Source organism: Ascaphus truei, chromosome 10 (genome assembly GCF_040206685.1).
Source record: "Ascaphus truei isolate aAscTru1 chromosome 10, aAscTru1.hap1, whole genome shotgun sequence".
NCBI classification, from domain to species: domain Eukaryota; kingdom Metazoa; phylum Chordata; class Amphibia; order Anura; family Ascaphidae; genus Ascaphus; species Ascaphus truei.
The window spans coordinates 33,674,320-33,696,283 of NC_134492.1; the positions used below are offsets into that span (position 1 = coordinate 33,674,320).

The 21,964-nt window shown below is 38.5% G+C and overlaps 1 protein-coding gene across 1 annotated transcript in view; it reads left to right on the forward strand.

The window, feature by feature from the left end:
• The window catches only part of SNX7 (sorting nexin 7), a 77,166-nt gene that overhangs the window by 42,460 nt on the left and 12,742 nt on the right, over positions 1 to 21,964 (forward strand). Inside the window, exons 6-8 of the mRNA XM_075616483.1 lie at positions 946 to 1,145; positions 2,227 to 2,313; positions 13,624 to 13,776. Coding sequence (XP_075472598.1) covers positions 946 to 1,145; positions 2,227 to 2,313; positions 13,624 to 13,776 — 440 coding nt within the window. The remainder of the gene's footprint in view (positions 1 to 945; positions 1,146 to 2,226; positions 2,314 to 13,623; positions 13,777 to 21,964) is intronic.

Sequence of the window (21,964 nt, forward strand, 5' to 3'; positions counted from 1 at the left end):
TTTATTATATTTTGCACTGATACTTGAAGATTTGCTTCATTAGATGGGTGCAAATAAATGTTCTACCTCTGTGATATATCAAATAGTCCACGGTCCGGTTCTTTTCTCAATTTATTCAGAGACAATAGAAAACCTCTTTGCAGCATCATTTCATTCAGTTACATCAGGTTTTCAGGCACATAGAATTTGGTTATAGAGGGGAGAATCTTCAGCTCAGCTGATGTTAAGTGATTCAGCTGCAGCTTGGTGATAATGATTCTGAATATACATTTCTGAAGCTGACTTATATACGATTTTACTGACTTTAGGCTACATATGTCTTCAGTCAATCATTAATGTTTAAATCAATATTCATTCACATCCTTTTCTATCCATTGTTCTTCAAAGACTAACTACTGTATTTCACAAGATACCTATCTTTACTTTGATTTACAAAACTCCCTTCTTCTGTCACTAAGTAACTAACTATAGGATTAACTGTGTTCCTAATCGTTAAAACAAATCTCTCTATTGTATTTTACTACTATTTAACTAACCTTTGATTCCATACTCATAATCCTATACTGTTCAACTCAGCAGACATTAAACACCCCAAGTTTTATACAAAATGGAAATGAATAAAACATGATAGACTCTTAAGTCACATAAAACATTTCTGCACCTGCCTGTCTTCAGACTGATTTATGCCTTCTTATCTTAGCAGAGGCAGCTAATCATTTTCCAATATAATTTCTAACTTCATATTAAATTCCTTATTTTAACTAGTTGCATGCTGCATATATGTATATAGACAATATAACGTAATTATTATTCGGGCTTCAAATCCTCCTATCGTCAGTACTTTCAAATTGGACATTGCAGCTTTGGTTATCCATCTATTATCTATTTACATTGAACACATACAAAACGAATTAATTTTGTTTTGCTCTCTATATTTCTTTCTAGATTACTATGAAGATATGAGAGAATATGGCCCCATTTACACTTTGTGGTCAGCGTCTGAGGAAGAGTTGGTAGACTCCCTAAAAGGGGTTGCTGGCTGCATTGATAAGTGCTGCAAAGTCACGGAAACCCTTAATTCGAGACTGTCAGGTGACCTGATTCCGATTATACACGAGTATGTTTTGTACAGTGAAACATTGTTGGTAAGCACTGTTTTATATTTATTTTAAAAGTGTAGCTGCACAAAGGAATAAAACGTCAGCGATGATCTGCATGATAAAAATTTATCACTCCGCTATAATATCTCAAGTGTGTGTGTATCTCTATCTATATCTATATATCTCTGAACCCCGTTTATAACGCGGTTCTCGGGGGCCACAGAATGAGACCGCGTTATAACCAGGATCGCGAAAATAATAATAATTTTTTTTTTTTACATAAAGTGGCCGTCGCAATCATGGGCCACGCTTCACGCACCTGCCCGCCCACCTTGCTTCACCGCGATCTGCAGTCTGTAGGTTCCTTATTTAGGCGCGGGGCGTGGCCAAAACAAGTCGTATGGGCGCAGCCATGATGGTGGGCGGGGCCATGAGACAAAAACAAAGCGGCTCACAGCACTGCAGCAGCCCTGCAGAACTGAGAGCACACAATCAACAAGAAGGGAGTAGCTTCCCATTAGGTTCGATAGGCCTGACAACGCGACAATTATATGGGGGCGGAAATTTTTACCAATTTATCTCTCCCTTGCCGACTTTACTATATGGCCCTTTGCCATAGAATGATCCTCCTACTGTTGGTTTCTTCTCCCCTGCGCATGTCCTGCTCCTTTTTGTTTAATTTTTAGCTATTTTTAAAAAAAAAATTTTTTAGTGTTAACAATCAGGATTTTTAATCTCTAGCTTCTGAGGTTATCATGATAACCTTTTAGACTACACTGGGTTCTGGTGAGAGTGCCAATTTAAGATTTAAAATGCTTATCTCCTGAATGGATCATACGATTTTAAAAATAAATAAAAACCCATGTTGGACAGGGCCATGAAGACCTCTTTATTAAAAAGTTGAAGTATCAAATGAAATGCAAAACCATTGCAATCAACGTGCACTGATGTGTTAAAATAATAATATGAATTGTTTTAGTAAAGATTTCCAACCCTTAATCTCAAATGTATTACTTCCATATTTCTGTACCAAGTAATCTAAATACAGGAAAATACTATGAGTATGCAATCTTAACCAGAATTGCTTATTTTTTTGTAACAAACTTTAATTGTGCTTTGTTTTAAGGGGGTACTGAGACGAAGAGATCAAATACAAGCGGAGCTTGATACCAAGGTGGAATCTTTGGCCAATAAAAAGGCAGATAAAGATGCAGTAAGTATACAACTTGATCTGATGCAATTAATAAAAATAAAATGGAAATTAGTTAAAATGTACATTCCTTTTTAGGACCAGTGAACTTATGCCATATCTAATAAGTTAAATGTTGGCGAATAGTGATTTTTACCCATTTTTTGTTTTAGCCAGGCGCACCTTAATGTTTAGTACTTCCCTTCCGTTCATGTCCACATCTCTTACCGCGGGGTCATGTCGTTTCTATGGCAACGTGATGTCACACGACCCCGCTACGTCATTTGATGCCGGGGGGGGCGGGGGCACCCCTGGTATAGGTGACGGATGATTTACTCTTTCTAAGACTGTCAGTATTTCCAGTGATGAGATGCTCTTTATTACCACCTTCATGGAGCTGCCTGCTTAGGGAATCATTAGAAAAATCGTATCCAAAACTAAAATGCACATAAAGTAACTTAAATATATCTATAGTAGAACAAAAGGATATACCTTTAATTAAACATAACTTTTAACACTTTGGATGCTGGTGGGGTCACAGCACCTCCGGCACATCGCGATCACACAACCGTGATCGTGGCATTACTGAATCAGGAAACGGAAGAGTCCTGTTCTGTCTTCCCTGCATGCCAGGTTGCATTCGGAGTGCAGAATCTGATCTCCCCTGGGATTTGCGCTGTTAAAGGCCATGACATAGCCACGGTCAACGTGCTCCTGGGGTGCCAGACCCCATGATGACGTAGTGGGCTACGTCTTGGGGCATCCAAAGGTTTAAAGTACAAGCATTCACTGGCAAACACTTTTCTAAACAAACATACCCTGGAAGCCAAGTCTACAGTAACATGATACATATTTGATGCAAGTGTCTAAAAAATGAAAACTGTAGCAAGACAATACTTCTTTGCACATTTCACATAAATATTAGAGCAGCGATCCTGCCAAATGAACCTACTGGTTTTTCTACAGCATTGTAACCAGGGGATCCTCTCTAGTGAACTGGAATATTTTTCGCTCGAGACCCCCTTGTTCCCAAAATACTTACTCATGTAGTTACCAGTATTCATTCCAGAGTATTTTAACGACCATCCAAAAGAAAGCTGCAATTGACGTCGCCATTTTTAATTCCCTGGAGGGAGCTTTAACCCCGGTGACTACTCTGTATGTATCTCTGGAAGTGGGGGGACTCTGGACCTAAAAATAGGTTACAGCCCGGGAGGAGCTTCCAGCTCCAGACAGGATTGGGTTGCTGCTTTAAATATTGGTATCATTTGGTAAAACTAATTGTTTACATTATTTCCATTGAATAAAGAAATCTAAAACATTAGTGAATGCTTCTATTGGAAAAGTATTGGACTAATACATGAAATAGGATCATAAAATAGGCGTTTATTCATTCACGATCATGGCACTGTAGCAAGGATACCCCCGATGATTTCAATGGGAGTTTCCGAGCGACTGCCCCAATCAGCACGATCGCATTTTAATAAATAACCCCATAGAGATTTTCTTTAACTTGTCACCTGTTGTAGTTTAACTTTTTTAAGGTGTGTGGGTGTATGTATATGTGTCTGTCTGCTGTATGTATCATAATGTGGCTACATTGTAGTGATTCTGGGTCTGGAATTCCAGAAGTCCCAATACTTTAGACTCAATACTTAGCTATTTAGTAAGTGAAATTAAAGATAATGTCTGCAGTGTATGATTTGATACATCTAGAGTTAAAATTAGGTAGAATGTAAAAAAATATAGCCATAATAATGCTACCCCTTTACATTCCATCTTAGTTTTGTGAATGATACAAGAAACGGAAAGGTAGTAACTGTAGAAGACCAGGCAAATATACCATTAGATATAGATATATCATAGATATAGATATGATATAGATATATAATAGATATATATTATATATAATATCTATCTCTGTGATACCTTTTTTTTTATACTAGATTGTTATATACTGACTTGCTTTCTAAACCTAACCCGCTATCATCATGTCGGCCACTAAGCATATCTTTTAATATTAACTTTTTTGGGTGTAAAGCAGATATGAAAAAAATATATATATTTTAAAATGTATTTAACTAGAACGGTTTGTTTCTTTAATACATTTGCTATCACCTAACACAGGTACAATTTTTGGAAAGCTAGCAATATAGCCTGACTCCTTTTCCTGCAGATACAGTGAAAATGACAGCTGTGGTCAAGCTGCACGTTAATTAACCAGATGCTTTCTCGTAGCCGTGGATTGTACTGTAACTGTTTGGTTTCCTACCACAATCCCCGGCTGGGGAAAAAGAAGTTGAGCTACATTTTATATACAAAAAGTGGTGAGAATCAGCACTCTTAATGTAGATTAAAGAGAAAAATACTGTATTGGTGCAGAGAACCCCAAGGAACCCATATATCCCTCAAATAACATATATACAATAGAAAGGAGGGAACCCACACTCTAAAAAACAAAAAAACTCGTAAACATTAAAAAAAATAACACGGAAAAATCAAGTCATTTACTGTATATATGCAAAAATGCCAACACTATACACTATGTACAACCACAACAGGGGCAGCAATGAGCGCTTAGACAATACAAAATCACAATGATGGCAACAGGACAAATGCAATAAATAGAATACTCATCTAAGCTCACAGAAAAAATGCACATAAGGGGTGGTGGTAAAAAGGATTGGTAACACTTGGGTAGGCAACCCAAAAAAGAAAAGAATCGCACAAACCGATCGAGAATACTATAAAAGGAAAACTCATACTTAAACAAAGGAGACAACATTTAGGGGGGAACCCGATCTTCAGGCCTGTTCCCAATGGTTATAAACCACCGCAGCACTTCCCTTATTGTGTGGCCTAAGTGAATACCCAACTACTTGTTATCAGACAACAGAACAGCAGAGAGATCAGCGGTTTTTTTTTTGCCTGAAGACTTGCAAAATAGACATCCATCATGGAATTGGCTCAGCCTGAAGTGCAGCCATTAATGGAACAGATATTCAGAGCTGTAGTTAAAGGGCTGATGATGCCATTCCATCGCGTCATACGTCACCTGGAACAGAAGCAGATTGGTCCCAAGAGTTTACCATGGTAAGGATGAGACGCCACCAAGCAGGAGATGGAATGCGGATATGCCCAGACGAGCCATGTAAAAAAAATTTTTTTTTTAAAAAAACAGCCACTCAGAGCACAGACATACAAATATAGAAAGCAAGATCCACGCCTAGAAAGAAGTAAGGCGAAGTGCCACAATATACTGTGCAACCAGCCTAGGATTGATAAAATACAAAAACTTGATGCAATTAGACACACATTGCACTAAAGCAAACATAGTGAACTGTAATCAAGTACACGTTCCCAGAAGATGGAGGAAAAGGACAACCACAAAAATTCAACTATAACCTACTCCATATGGTCTAATTACATTCAAAATAGAACATCAGCTATGACTTGGGCAAACATAAGTCTAAAAATATGTTGGGTACATTCAACAGTGAGTATAATAGCATATATCAACACTGACAATAGAACACATCAAAAAGTTGTATTTGATGCAGGTGGTGGCATAGACGATGAGACAGACAAAGACTAGGTAGAGGTGGAAGAAGCCCATGGGTCAAGGATAGGATTACATGCCTGAATATAGAGGTAGAGGAGGACATGTGTTGGTCAGGGCCCAGGAATAAACTATTGACCATAGCCAAAAGACAAAGGAGGCAGGAGGCATATGGGGGGGGGCGGGGCTGGTGGAGGGGGAAGGAAAATGTAAGGATCATTACACCAGAAAAAAAAACATTTAGAAATCCCATCCAGAACAACGAATACATACAACAACCATTGATTGGTAAGATGATGTAAATGCTGAAGTGTTGGGGATGAAAAGGAGCACTGCCATAAGGAGCTCCCACCTACCAACAGGCTAGATGGGACCACCCTATAGGAAGCATCTTGGGTCCAATCCTTATTTATGCCATGAAAGGCCAAGGTGTCGAGCCTCCTGATTCATGTTGCGGTCTCCTGTAATAGAACTCTCCCAAGATTTTCTCCTCCCAGACTTGACAACATTATTAATGACTTGGAAGCTCAACTGACAGGTATAATGCCCAGCTTAGGTGAAGATGAGACACTGGTGCCTCCTAGTCTTTCCTCTGGATCGCAGCCTTGCGCTGTCAAATACTATTTTTGACCTGTTGTGGGGTATCACCCACAGGGACACTTGATTAAGTACACAACATACCTAGACAGACATGTACAGAAATGTTTAATGTTAAACCTATAAAATGTGGGAGGATGAGTAAATTTAATCACCCTGTTTAACACTACCACATTGATAACACATGCAGCATCAGAAAATACCAAGCTTAAGTGGACCTAGAAAACGTTGTTGGGGGGATCTGCCACCTAAATCTGCCCTAACTAGAGAATCCTTCAAGTGTCTACCCCTCTTGTAAGAGAAGAGGCGATGCCTCCAGAATCGGTTTCAAGGTCAAATCTTGTGCCAAAATACCCCAGTGTTTTATGAATAATCTTCCTTACCCATCCACTCAATGTGCTAAAGGTAGCCACAAAGGGAAGTGAAAAAATAACTGCAGGTCTAGTTCATTGGTTTAGATTTCTAGATAAGTCTGCCTGTCTAGTAAGTTGACTTTCTCAAGCTGTGTTTCAAGCATGTGTACTGGATATCCCCTGTCGCCAAAATGTGTAAAGACACCTTCTAGAGCCTGCTGCAGTCTTTCCTCCGTACTAATGATATGCTTGATCAAAGAAATTGGGCCTTAAATTACAGTGAAGACCCCTAGGGATCCTTATCAATCGATAATACTTTGCCAATGTAGTGGCATGAAGGTCCAAATTAGTTTTCTGCTTAAGCAGTTTCTCAAGGTCCTGGGGAATATGATACTCAGAGGAATGGTCTTGTTGTGCCTTTGCAAAGTGGAGCTATTCTGGCTGATACAGGTATTGAATCTGTGAACACGTGCCAGTGTGTCGGCAACCGTATCAAGCAGATATGAAAAAGAATATTATAAAATGTATTTAACAAGAACGGTTTCTTTCTTTAATACATTTGCTGTCACCTAACACAGGTACAATTGGAAAGCTAGAGATGTAGCCAGACTCCTTTTCCTGCAGATACAGTTAAAATGACAGCTGCGGTCAAGCTGCATGTTAATTAACCAGATTTCATATTAGAACTGTTAAGGAGGACATGATTGGGAGCCATGTATCAAAACTCCTGGGGGTTATTCATTAAACTGCAATAGTGCCAGTTAGATGGGTTTGCGTGTGATAGTGGTACGATAGCAGTTTAATGAAGAACCTCTATAGACTAGCCATTTTGGCCCTAAATTGAATCGTGATCAATTTTTCATTTGGTTCTTTGTATCAATTGATCAGTCCACTATTTTCTCTCGCTAGCATCCAATGTTAATGGGAAGCAGTCAGCGAGACTTGAAAGTTAAATTATTTTAAGCAGCTATTTTTGGATGCAAGTGGAAAATAAATGCATGTTGAGTAACTATTTTTAGTTTCATTTATTTTATTTTAGAATAATCACCCAAAAATGTAGCTGTTTTTTGTCAAGACCAGCAATGCTTGGTGAAGGAACAACAAAGATGCATATTCTTTTCCGAAAGCCTTTTGTTACATGTCATGTCACATGCAACCAAGCAAGTGTTACAGGTACTTAAAGGAAACATCCAAGTAGTGGTGCCATATTGATGTTTCCTTGAAGAACTTGATGTTTGACCACGGATACTCTGGGTGGGGAAACTAGAGCCAGACAGTAGACCGTTGATGAGCTCTGTCCTGGCTGTGTCCCTACCACACAGACTTATTGCCATCTAATACAGAGGTGGCTAACTCCAGTTGTCAAAGGCCACCAACTGGCCAGGTATTGGGGATACCCCCGCTTTAGCACAGGTGGCTCTGTCAGAATAGAAAAAAAAGAATGACTGATACACCTGTGATGAAGCAGGGACATCCCTAATACCTGGCCTGTTGGTGGCCCTTGACAACGAGTTGGCCATGCCTGGTTATGTATCTAAATCTATTTATTTGTTTTATTTTTAAACTAATTATTGATTGGAAAAGTATGAAAAGAAAGTGGGCTGCAAACGTATACTGTAGCTTCTGATTTAAAAAAAATGGCACCAATGATATCTTTAACGCACTATTTATTTATTTTTTAGCACACTAGTTTATACTGGAAAACTGGAGAAAAACTTTGAGCCAGCCACTATAAAGCTATTGTATGATGGCACACTACCTCTTTGAATGCTGATTACATGCAGAGGGTTGGGCTGTAAAACATCAATACCCGACCTCCATTTTTTACTTTTGGGAAAAATAAAGCATGGTTGCCTTTTAATTAAAACAAAAAAAGACAATATTTCATGTGCTAAAATGCTGAACTCGCAATTTCTCAATTTTGTGGGAACAAATGAGCACTCGGATCATTTTAGCTATGTTTTCTGAAACACCAAAAATCTACATTCCCAGCTGGTCACCCAAAACACTAAATACATATTGGCCTGGAAGTATTCTTGATACTTTTTTGACTTCTTAATAATGTGCAATTGCAAGTTCTGGAAATTAATTACTTTTAAAACATTCTTTTGGACTGGAGTCTAAAGACACGCAGAGCAAGATATTTTGAGGGTTAACCTTTTCTAAATAAAAGTGTATGGTGAAGACTTGACATTCCAGGAGCAAAAACATTAGTCTTCCATGAATTCTCATCTTTCAAGGGTTCTATTGCTGGTTAGTTGGATATCGTTTAATGTTACATCCTCCTAAGTATTTTCCGGGTGGCCTGAGGAATGCCCCTTTCCCTATTGCTTGACTGCTAATTTTTCTTGATTTGCGTTTAAACAGAGGATACTAAAATACAATTGTGTATTTGTGTAAATGTGCAACAAAACTAGGTACAAAAATGGATATGATGCTAAAGTTCAGCGATATATAAATTTCTTGAAAAGAACGTTTTGTTCATTCATTTGAACTATCGCATAAAGTGTTTGTTTTGTAAGTGGGTACTCAAACGGGTCTATTAAAAGCCCTTTCAATGTTTGTACATAAATATTACTTTATTGTGATGTTTGTTTTTTATTATTATTTTTTACATTGACCTAAACAAATTGTTTAAGTTTGGTTATCCTCCTTGTTAAGACACAGTGTAAGAAATGTTTTATTTGGTTGTAATTTGAAGATGAGAGATCTGTGTGCAGTTACAAATGAACTTTACTATCTTGGATTTTATTGCGTTGTGTGAAATACTGTATTCACTTCACGTTTTTTCTTGCTCTATTGTGACACTAGATTTGGTTGAAGTTCGACCATTGTTAAATTTTAATTGATTGGGAAAGATATATATTCGTCCTGTATTTATAGTTACATTGTTCCAGAGGAAGGCAAACTGGAAAAAAAAAAATGTAAAAAAAATCAGGTCAAATGATCAAACTTTTTTTTTCATTTTGCAAACATACAATCCTTAGAGTAGCAGACGTCCAAAATAAATTATCATATCAAAACCTGATCACTCAATCTGTCCAATTACAGATGCCAACTCATCCTTGATTTTATTCCAGGCCAATTGTGGGCACTCCTGTACGGAGAACACAATCTGTGAGTAAATTTCAGGTTGTTCTTGCTCAGGGGGATGTTCAGTGGCTTTGAAGAATGCTTTTTTTGTAGACTGAGCAGCAGATGGCTTACATTGGGGAGAGAGATAAAAGGGCAAGCCTGTCAAATATTCACCTTGCATGTCAAAATATTATTTTCAATGATAACAATCTTTGGGTGACATTGGGTACTGTAATATTCCTTTATATAACATTTGCTCTTGTTTAATATACTGTATCATAGTGATTTAGATTTAAAACAGATAATTGTGACCCATACCGTGAACTACATAATTTTTATGGGTACTCCACTAAATAGCGCCTCTCTAAACCCATATTGCAAGGTAGTCTACTATCGAAATTTGAAACACACTTAATTTTGCCGAAGTTTTGAAAGTTCAAACATAATATAGGTCAGACTAACTTTGGGCAAGTTTACACATCTCTAATGTTTTGTGAAAAAATATTTGTATATTCCACACATGAATATGTACTGTAGCTATACATTTTATAAGATGAACAATCATTTAATAGGTGTTGTACATCTTATGCCCACCTTTTCATAAATAATTGACTAAAATTAGCCTGTGTATAATGTTTAGTTTATTCAGCTCCCCCCACAATACGGTAATCCACAATTGAGTGGGAGAGTGGATACATCCCGTAAAGAATGTTATTGAGGTGATGAACCAGTGTGCAGTTTAGACCCTTGACTCAAGCTTGATTTTCTTCCTACTTATGAGGGAAATGTCCACCTAAAACATATTGTTATGACAACTCGGGGAACAGGGCAAACATGTCATGATTCCCAAGCTACAAATGCAAGAAGTATGAAAGAGAAAATACTTCTAGATAGTGTCTATTTGTAAATGGCACACCAAATGTCGCATTATACATACATTATACATACAAACAATACTTCCTTTAAGTACAGAACAAGGACGAGTGAATTAACGAGGAAGAAAGTAATGCAGCAGAACATGAAGAACACAATGAGGAGAGCAGGAATGTGTGCTGTTGGTGGCCTCTTGTATTGTGGGCTACAATTCTGACCAGCTTAAACTTGCTGATTTATTATGATGAGAGTTCAACTTATAAGTGTGATTCACTTCCTTAAAAAGATTCAAGCGCCTTTTTAAAGCAACGGTCTTGCTTCTTTGTACAGTATCATGTAAAACAGCACTTTTTGTTGAACACTGGATACAAGCATATCGACTTCTTGTATATCTTATATTGAAGTGCTATGTACATTAACAGCGCTATATAAATAAAGACATATTGTACATACATTATATTTATCTGTTTGCCTAATGATGGCACCGTCATCACTTTGAAAACAAGACCGTGCAAAGCTAACAATTTACATTGGGCTGTGAGTACTGGCCACAAGCCATATCGACCAGACATTTAGATGCAGATTGTAAAGAAGAAAACCGTTTTGGATCACCGTGGAAATGTTAAATTAAGAAAAAGAAAAAAACATATATATATTTTTTTTTTTTTTCAACTACATAAAACCTGTTCAACATGCCACTGACCTTAGTTTACTTTTCTTCTAGACAGGACTGCCCCTGAGACTTTCCCAAGGTGTAGTGTTCTTATTAAGGCCCCCCCACCCCCTGTAGAGTTAAATTAATTTTAATATGCTCTGCCTCTGGTTGTGTCCCTTATTTAGATGCAGGTTTTGCAGACATCTACAGGTATTTAATTATGTGGAAATGTGTCTAGAGATTTTTAATTGTAGAGTAGCATCAGGTGGCTACAAAATGAACTGACAAAGTTGAAGTCTAGATTTCAACTAACTAGCTATCTTCCAAAAACACACTGACCTACAAGGGGACAAAAAGCCTCCAATATACAGTATTGGATATCTCACCATTCTGAGTGCAGATAATAAGTGTGCATTTTTGCTTTATGCCATTCAATGTGCATATTTCTTTGCTCACTTATCTGTTTCATATTTCATCACCAAACTGTACTATAGAATGGTCTTTTCTAGAGATGGTTTTTTTTTTTTTTCCCTCTCAAGTTCAAATTCATCACAAACACATAATTTTTGTTTTTGGTGAAATTACCAAAGTTTTTAAAAAAATGCACCATTTGTGTGTGGTTTGTTTGTTTTTTTGTTGTTTAAAAAATGTATAGGCCTCCGGTACCGAATTTTGATAACTTTCCACCAAGTTTTTCCCTGCTTCCTGATTTAAAAAAAAAAAAAAAAAAAAAGAATAAATTATACTTGAAAGAAAAGCCCAGAAACAAAATAAAATGGCTGCCAAACTCCTCCCACTTAATGGCATAACTGGATTTCAAACAACCTTATCAGAGAAGCTTAGTATACAAGGGTTTCTATGATGAGACCTTTTGACCTCCCATGCGGAGTGGTCCAGGTACAAAAATCAGCTGAGCTTACCATGTGGATATCCTACTGTTGGCTTGAGGCACTTTTAACAAATTCAGAGACTGCTTCAAAACAAAAGTAAGGTTTAGACATTTGCTTTAATGTCATATTGAGCCTATTTTTCAGGATTGTACCGAATTATTTATTTTTTATTTTTAACTGACCAATGATATTCCTAAAACGTTCACGTACTGCACTAAAAAGCTTGTAAATGAAAACCGCAATCCTACTTTAATTTTTTTTGTTACTCGGTATGGGAACTGGGGAGTCTTCCGGAGTTAAAATGTGTTAATTTCAGCTCTGCGTGCCCTCAGCTTCCTGAAGTACCAGTAAAGTTACTGATATTACGTCTTGGTTTCTAAAGGCGGTTTAAATGGCTATCAAATGGGAAGCTGCATCACATGAAGTTGCAGCTTCCTATTGACTAGCATGACACACTAGATATGAACAGCCATTTTGTTGCACCTGGAGGGGCAGAGACACCGGTAACTTTACAGGACAGGGAAGTGTCTTCCTGCAAGGGGAAAATTAGTACAGTTCATCCCTGGAAGACCCCATTTTTTTTTTTATCAGAACAAACTGATTTCTGCTTTTAAGGGGCAGTTCTACATCCATTTTGTTGTCTTAAAACCATTTTTTTTTCCACTGAAAGCATACAAGGGGTCTCCAGAGATGAACCGCATTAATATCATCTCCAAGGGACCCCCTGCATCCCAAGATACTTATGGGAGAAGATGCTGCCAGTGCGGTCCCCACTCAAGGGGATACAAAATGGAGGTTTAAACCTATTGTGTGACGCGGTCCAATTGGAAGACGCCAGGTCTTCTGTAGCAGCCTCCTATTGGCCTACTTCACATGGGGGATTTAAACCTCCATAACGTACCAGCAACACCTTCTCTTTGAAGTATCTCAGAAACCTGGGGGTCTCCAGAGCTGTAAACAATGTGATTAAGCTCCAGTAACCCCTGATGTATATAGGACTGATATATAGGACAGAGACTTGGAAAGGCCTGTTAGTAATGGAATATATAGGGATTGGTAGTGCCTAGGCAAGACATCTGTTCTAAAACCTATTGTATATCTCTAAATTGGGAAATGTGTACATACAAGTAAAAAAAAAAGTTACAGCCTATTGTTGCCAGCTAAGTTTGACCTGTTGCACAATATTGACCTCCCTTAACAAAATTAACAAACGTGTCTGTTAACCCCTTAATGCTAATTATAGAAAGAAGTAATTTATAATTGTGTTTCCAGATAAATAGAGGATGGTTGTTTTCTGATTGAATAATGACGCCAGATCTCCTCTCATTGCAGCTTAAAGAGGAGATTGAAAAATTTGAAGATAAATTAGAATGTGCCAACAATGCTCTGAAGGCTGACTGGGACAGATGGAAACAAAACATGCAGAACGATTTAAATGTAGCGTTTACCGACATGGCAGAGAACAGGATCAATCACTATGAAGAGGTAAAGCCGTCACAGTGCAGGACACGGTTACATTATGATGTGCCTCTGATTTTAAAGGCTGGGCGTGGATAAAATTATCCTTGTACATGCGCTCTGTCTGAGGTTGCCACTTGCTAACATAATACTATATATCTATATCCTGACAATATGGAAGGTGAGCCCAAAATGGAACTAAATGAAAGTAGTAAAAACAAAGTACTTGGGGGGGCTTATTGGATATCTGCCGAATCAGCCGATCGGGCCGTTTTTTGTAGGCTGACATTCCCAATTTAAGTCCAGAGGGAGGTTCGGCAGAAAACGGCCGCTTCGGTGGGTTTATAGAGCAAGACCCCAAGTACTCTACTCCCTTTTTCCAAATATCTGTCTGCTAAAATAAATACTGGATCAAAGCGGGCCGGTTTCGGGGGAGCAAGCAGGCGGCGAATAAATAATGTAAATAATGAGAATAATAAAATAATAAACCCCGTCCCCCAGCAATTTCAGTAGCCAATCAATGAAAACGTCTAGCCATTGATTTGCTGCTGAAACTGACGTCACGCTGCTGTAGCCTGGAATCACACTTTAGAAAGACTCCAGCTACAGCAGCGGCGACGACGCCGTTCTTTCCAGCCAATGATAGTCTCAACAATGAACACTACCATTGGCCGCCAGGGGTCGGTGACGAACGTGTGCGCACATCGCGTAGCGCTGTGTGTGCTCAAGGCCTTACTCAAGTCGGTATTAAATAGAATATGTCTATTATTGATAAGAGTCCATGCCTTTTGGAAGCTTTTGTTTTTTGGGAGGTTTTTTTTTTTATTTACTGCAGGGCAGTTGTATAAAGAAACTCCATAGAAACTAATTAAGGCACACAACATAACATTGTATTGCACCTTGAATTGGCTCTGCTAAAATAAATCTTCTATTGTTTAAGAATTCAATTAATTGTACTGCAAATAAAATGTTCTCTCCATGGCATGCCTGAATCTGACAACCGTGCACTGATTTTACAAGTCAGTTCAGTGACCCATTATTGCTAAAACAGAGCAATTGATAATCGGGGCCACTTAATTATCAGTTAGACTGTGAACAGCCAGCCTGAGCCTCCACAATCTGCTGGTTTTATGGATTAAGCCAGGGGTGCTCAACTCCAATCCTTAAGATCCCACCCCACCCCCACAACTGGTCAGGTGTAGCCCCCTTTCCCCGTGTCTAGGGTGATTACGTGTGTTGCGTTACCTGATTAGGCTCACAGGAGGCCTGATCCTCCACTTCAGGGTGCCTGGGATGTATCTAATTCATTCTGGTGACAATGGTGAGAGATCCTACCATCGCTGGATAACCCCTTCACAGGACCCATTACAATGAATACACACACTGTATATAATAACAGGTTTACTGAACAGAAATATATAATGGTAATACACTAACGCATCTCAAACAGGCCTCGCATGGCCTTACCCCCACACAATGCCCCCTGTCCAACCACCTCGTCCACACCCTGATGAGGTTTTCCCCAATGTACTAAGGTGCCCTGGGCACCCAACCACTCGGTGTCCACAGGAGACACAACCCACCCCAAAGTGTGTGGTAGTGCTACCCACAGAACGTGTGTGATTTGTTGATGCGTTGGATACCTGACGGGAACTCCAGCCCCCGGGTACCGCCGGCCGTTGATATGATCAGTCTGTCCCACGTAGTCGCGTCCGCCTCTGCGTGGGGTGGATGACGACTGAGCCACGACTAAGCCACGTAAATATTTAGAGGTGTTGAAAGGAAAGTACAAATTTTCTTCAGATTTTAATGTCTCTAAGCTCTTGGGATAGAATATATATTTTACTATTGTATACTATGTGAGAAACCACAACTATATTTTCATGTAAGCATTTTTTTTAATTTCAATTTTTTGTTTTTTTGAGATATATACAACTGTACATTGAATGGGGAACATCACATCAACGTCGGTACATATTATACTAATTATTTTCAGACAGTTTTAAGAGCCACAATTATGGTTATGGATCCCTGTTTCCGTTGCTTCTTTACGGATCAACAACTCACTGTTGTCTCTGGTGCAAACTCAAAGTGGATAGAGAAGATAAGATCGAGAAAGGATAGTCGATGGTGAGGGGGAAGGGAAATCAAACCTGCACAAAACATCTACATTAACTGGGTGATGAACAATCCGTCATAATTAAAGGTGCTAAATACTTCAGGATTCTGCGAAGAAAAAAAAAAAGAAGGTTTACTCAACTTATATTGTATTCTTGTGAATGGGAAGAAAGATTTAAACTGTGGAATATAAAATCCAGAGTTTAAAATCACATAATATAATTTAAAAAGTGTGCAGGAGTGCAATTGGAAGGGACTTTATTTGCAAAAGCATCTGAAAACACAATAGGGCCTGAGTGCCAAGATCATAGTGTTTTTTATTTATTTTTCGCGTTCATTTTTAGTCTAAAAAGGAGTGCAAACCTTCGTTAAATGTCCGTTGTCAGTATGGACTACTACGTACCACACACGTTTGAAATTAGTTTTGACACATTGCGTCGAATGCCTGATTGATTGCAATTTCGAAATTCAATCAGAATTGTGTATTTTTATTTATAACTATTGGGAAATTTAATTTGATGTAATATTTATAATAGCCATACTGTGTAAAAAAAAAAACATTTTGTTAACCTAATGAAACGGCTGGACTGCGTCAAATATTTAGTTGATACTATAACTTAATTCTGAGCTAACACCAACAGACTTTTTAGGGTTTACGCAAAATGAAACTTGGCAAATGATTTCCTTTTTTTTGAGCGCGCACACATGCCTTTTTTTTTGTACATACAATTAACCTCTATAAGCCTAATGCAGTTCATTTCTATGTACCAAAAAAACGATAAACATTTTTTACACCAGCACTTTGTGGCACTTGGTACATAGGTCTCTGTCAATTGCAACAATGTACTGTATTCCTTTCTTTAAAATGTACTGCCGCATGAAAGTCTGCAACATTACCATAAACCATCTTTTCCCTCTATTCTCTAATGTGCTAAGTATTCAGAGGTTTCCTGCTATGTATTTCCTAGTCTTGCCTAAGCAGCCCCTAGTTCCACAAATAGTTTACAGTACAGGCCAAGCCAATCCGCATCAATAGCTTACTAACACAATCATGGCTAATGTGTGTGGGAATATTTAGTAAGCTGAAACTCCATTGCAGACTTCTGATGAGCATGCAAGAGATCACTGACGTAATACACATGTGCTCACCATTAATACACATCACAACAAGCAATCTATCAACCCCTATCAGTGGTGCTGTATCTGCATTATGCCCCTTAATATCATACAGCACAGTGCAGTGGAACGAAACTATACGATCGAAACCTAGCATTATTATCTATTTTCTATTCATTATCTACTTTTTAAAAGGACAATTATAAAAACAAAATTTGTGAAACTTGTGTTGGCCACTGGGAATTTTGCATGAAAGCCAGTGGCCAAATTCTAATTATAACGAAAAAAATATATCAATGCTGAGCTTTAGTCACAGATTGCTTAATTACCATTTATGATTTAATGAATATATAGAACAGTTGTAGTCCTGCTGGGTGTACCCATTCACACCTGCATGCTTTGTGCTAAATTTCTAATTGAGAGGATCAAAGGTAATTAAGAATGTAAAACTAATATATGCAATCATAACATGATTAATACAAATGTGTGCTAATAATGGCCTAATTGAATACTGTACACTTGGCAAAAATATAACAAGCTATTATTCTTTGGCTATTTGCTTATAATTAGTACATTGTTGTATATATGTTCAAGTAAGTTATTCACACCCCTCTTCCTGCCCTATACAGCAGTATAACACAAGTCAAGATGAATTCATATTTTAGCAGATGAATGTTAGTTAAACCCTTCCAGCGCTGTATTCTGAGTATGGACACTTTGATCACTACAATAATGATAACATGACCTGGTCCAAAATAACACAGAACCCTTCCCAGCACCAATCAATACAAAATACATCATGTTAATGGCTTATTAACATATTGATGTAATGTGTCACCTTCCATTCCAGTTCATGGAAGTTATCACATTTTTATGCAGAAAACTCATTTTTCCTGTCATTTTGATATTTTTCTCAGTGACAAATTATAGTTATTTAAAGTGTCTGTCACATTGAAATATCGTAAAATGAGAAATACGTGCATTTTAGGTCAATCATATTTTATATTTTGCCTTTCACTGTTGTCTTGACAAACACTACTTGATAGAAAGAAATGTAAAAAAAAAAAAGCATTTGTATTATTTCTTTACTACATGTTCAAAGCCTTGTAAAAAGGAAATATTGGAAAAACCATATGTAGCTGATGGTTAGGCCTTGCCCACGCTGCCTACTCGCACGAGAGCCCTCCCCGCAATGGCGCCGGGCCCGCTGCGAGGGGGGGGCCGCAGCACTGGCGCGAGAGCTACTCCTGCTCTCAATAGAATTGAGAGCAGGACTCGCGTCGAGCGATTAGGCACGCCCCCCTGGCGGTTGAGCCAATGAGGGCGAACCTGCCGGGTGACGTCATGGCCGCGCCCCCGCCACTCCTCCGCCACGCCCCCCCGGTCTCTCTTCCTGCAGCTCCCTGCAGACCAGGTAATCGGCTGCACGCGCCGCCAATCTCGCGGGCGCGCGTTGCAGCTGAGTTACCGGGGCCGTAGCCTAAAGCACCATAATAGGCTTTGCTATAAATTTCCCTTCGTAATCCAGAATTAATCTGTTTTTGCAAAAAGCACATCGGCTAGATTTGAATTCTTCACTTTGATACAGTATCTGTTCATAGCTAAAGTTAGCAACAGGATTTATTTTGATCATTTAAGATTTTTATGAGCATGAAGTTAATCGTACTTCTTCAGTCACAGACCTAGGATATGCCCGTCGCACGTGTGTGTATGTATGTGTGTGTATATATATATATATATACAGTGTTCGACAAATCTATACATTTGCTCGCCCCGGGCGAGTGGATTTAACATCGTGGCGAGCGCCTATTGGCCCAAGCAGCACACGTTTGGTACTAGGTGGCGAGTAGATTTTTTTGTGTGGCGAGTAGATTTTTTGGTGATTTGTCAACCACTATATATATATATATATATATATATATATCTGTATATATATATATATATATATATATCTGTATATATATATATATATATATATCTGTATATATATATATATATATATATCTGTATATATATATATATAGATATATATATATACCACACACACACACACACACCAGACGCCCTCATAGTGTAGTAGGTATCAAAAATTGATATGGACTGATAAAAAAATATAAATTGCACACTCACAAACATCACAGAAATAAAAGCATGTATGAGTCTTAGCTCAATCGCCAACCAAGATGACTGTGAGGTCCCAGCAGTGTGTCGGGTATTCGTCTGAGGGCTCCACCATTTGCTGCCGGTGCCTGGGTGGATGGTTTCCTTGTATCGAGTGCTCTGTGCACTTCCCTGCTCAGGTCTCACTGCTCTCCAAGATCTCGCATGAACTGCAGCGTCATAGGGAACTCCTGAATAGACCGTCACTCCCCTGACGAAGTCTTAAGGATGAAATGCGTAGGGTGTGTTTTGGAGTACATGTGCTAGTACCCCTGAATTTTATATGTTCATTTGTATGCATGATCATACAACAGGAATTTTTAGTAAAAGCGCAGTCTTTGATTAAATGCCAAGAATTCATTAAGTCACCACTGGGAGGAGTGACGGTCTATTCAAGAGTTCCCTATGATTCTGCAGCTCATGCTTAGTTCAGTTGTCCTCATTGGCTGAACCGCGCAGGTGACTGGGCCTTCACGCAGCAAAGACTAACAACTTTTTCTTGACGCGCATCGGTCGCCTTGCCGTGCCACATGTACACACTGCTCTCCATTCCCTCCTCGTCATCCCTGTCTCCTTGCTGTCTCCCTCTGTCTCCTCTCCCCTCCTTGCGGTCTCTCCTCCCGTGAATATTATGTTCATCGACGTCTATGTATATTTATTCATTATTGGCGTTAGGTACTTCACTGTTTAATCTTTTCCTTTTGGCCTGCTTTCTCTATTTAAGTTTAATCATTGGTTTCTTCTGCTGTTTTGTTTGCTCTTTTTTGTGCATGTTGTATCCCATCATTGTTTAATCATTGGTTTGTCTCATTTTCTCTGTTGTATGTAATATTGTCGCCTACCTCAATCCATCACAATCACTTGGCTAACTTAAACAATCTACTATATATATTTCAGAATGTTTTTGTCTGTGTGGCAAGTCATCAATAGGTGTTGTACCTGGTAGGCTATATATCTGGCATGTGTCACCATACTGGAGATATCATAATGAGTTGCAGACATCCCTATAAATTGTTGCTTAGCAACCCTGTAACAGCTGAACCTTTTGTACAGAAACATAACTAATATATGTATATATATTCTATATTGCGCAGCAAAGCCGGACAATAGAAAAGGAAATCCCTGTCCTGGAGAGCTTACAATCTAAGTGGTATTTTGGGAAATTTATAGACTGCAGGTGAGGGAATAAGTGCAGTAGCTGGCAGTGGTTGGCCACAATAGTTGTTAGAAGTGACTGTGGGTGTCAGAGTAGCCATGAGTGCAGGCTATTGGGATGCTTTTAAGAGGTGCGTTTTAAGGTTGGTCGGTATTAAATTAGATGAATTAACACCATTAGCATTGAAAGATGATGGCAGGGAGGCGTGGGTGAGAGCAGGTGCACCGTATATACATTATGGCTCGGTTGAGGATTAGGAGAAATATCCCCAGCAACAAGTACAAGCATAAGGGAAAGGAGGTGAAAACAGGATTTGTTTGGGTGGTTTTTATTGAGGGGTGTGGAAGTTTTTGGGAAAGGTGTGCACATAGTGGTGCAGCATATAGGCACTACCATATGTGGAGGGAAGGGGTGAGGAAGAAACGTGGGGAAGTTGGAGAGAACAGAAAAGTTTACAAAGGAGTGATAGGCTGAGCAGCCTATCACAGGGGAATGTGTAGACATCCTTTTAGAGAAAAAAAAATATTTATATACAACTGAACCCTGTTATAACGCGGTGCTCGTGGTCCACATAATGAGACTGCGTTATAACTGGGATCGCGAAATGGCCGCTGTGTGTGTGTGTGTCCGTTAGCATTAAAGCATTGAATGTTATAAAAAAGAAAACCTTGGAAAAGTGCGCCGTGCACGTGGACGCAGCCTCATAAAGCAGGGAGAGAGGAGAGAGCTGCAGATGCTAGATAAGTCCTCGTGCAGCAGCCATTTCGCTAAAAAAAAACAAAAAAACTTGGCAATGTGTTTAAATGGGGAGCCATGCTCAGACCGCGTTATAATAGGATTCACGTTGTAGCGCACTGTGCTATAATGGGGTTGAGCTGTATCTACTGTGGAACTGGATACATTTACTTTCCTTTGTCCCTTTTATCTAAAGCTAGCAAGTTAGTTTTTTTTTTTTTTTTTACTCAATCTGGACTGTTTTACATAACACACCAATATATTGCAGTAGGAAACTGGTCTGAAATCTATTCCATTATAGTTTTCTGAACGGATACGCTGTATTTTTGGTGATTTTAACAAGTTTGTTATGCTATTATTCTTGACCTATTGGTTCTTCAGATCAAAACCACATATAACCGCTTTTCATTTATTATACAGCAATAAAACTTGAGGACAGATGTATTTGTTTTAGTCAAAATATAATAATGTCATGCAAGACCATCTTAAAGAAAGTGATTAAATTAAAACGTGTGTTTTTAAAATGCTACTGAAGATGTGGGAAAAAAAATCGGAATTGACCAGAGCTAACAAGACTTTGGTAATCTAACAAACATGCAGGGTAAGTCCTTAGGAAATAATAAACTGTAAGGCAACAATGCTATTAAGTTCATAACATTAGATTGAAATGTAATTTCTTTACCTACTGTATGGTATTTCTTTAATTTTTAGGAATAGCTTTGAGATTTACAAAGCAAATCCTACATAGTCTGCATTTGCCTGCAATGGGTAAAGCGTGACTGGCTCATGATCATTTGCCCTAAATAAGATCATACAACAAAAGACAAAAATACCCAATGGTACATTCAATGTGACAAAATACATAGTTAAATACTTCAATGTTGGTATTCTCATGAGTAAGGATCATTTAGTGAAACCCTTTGGCCAAAG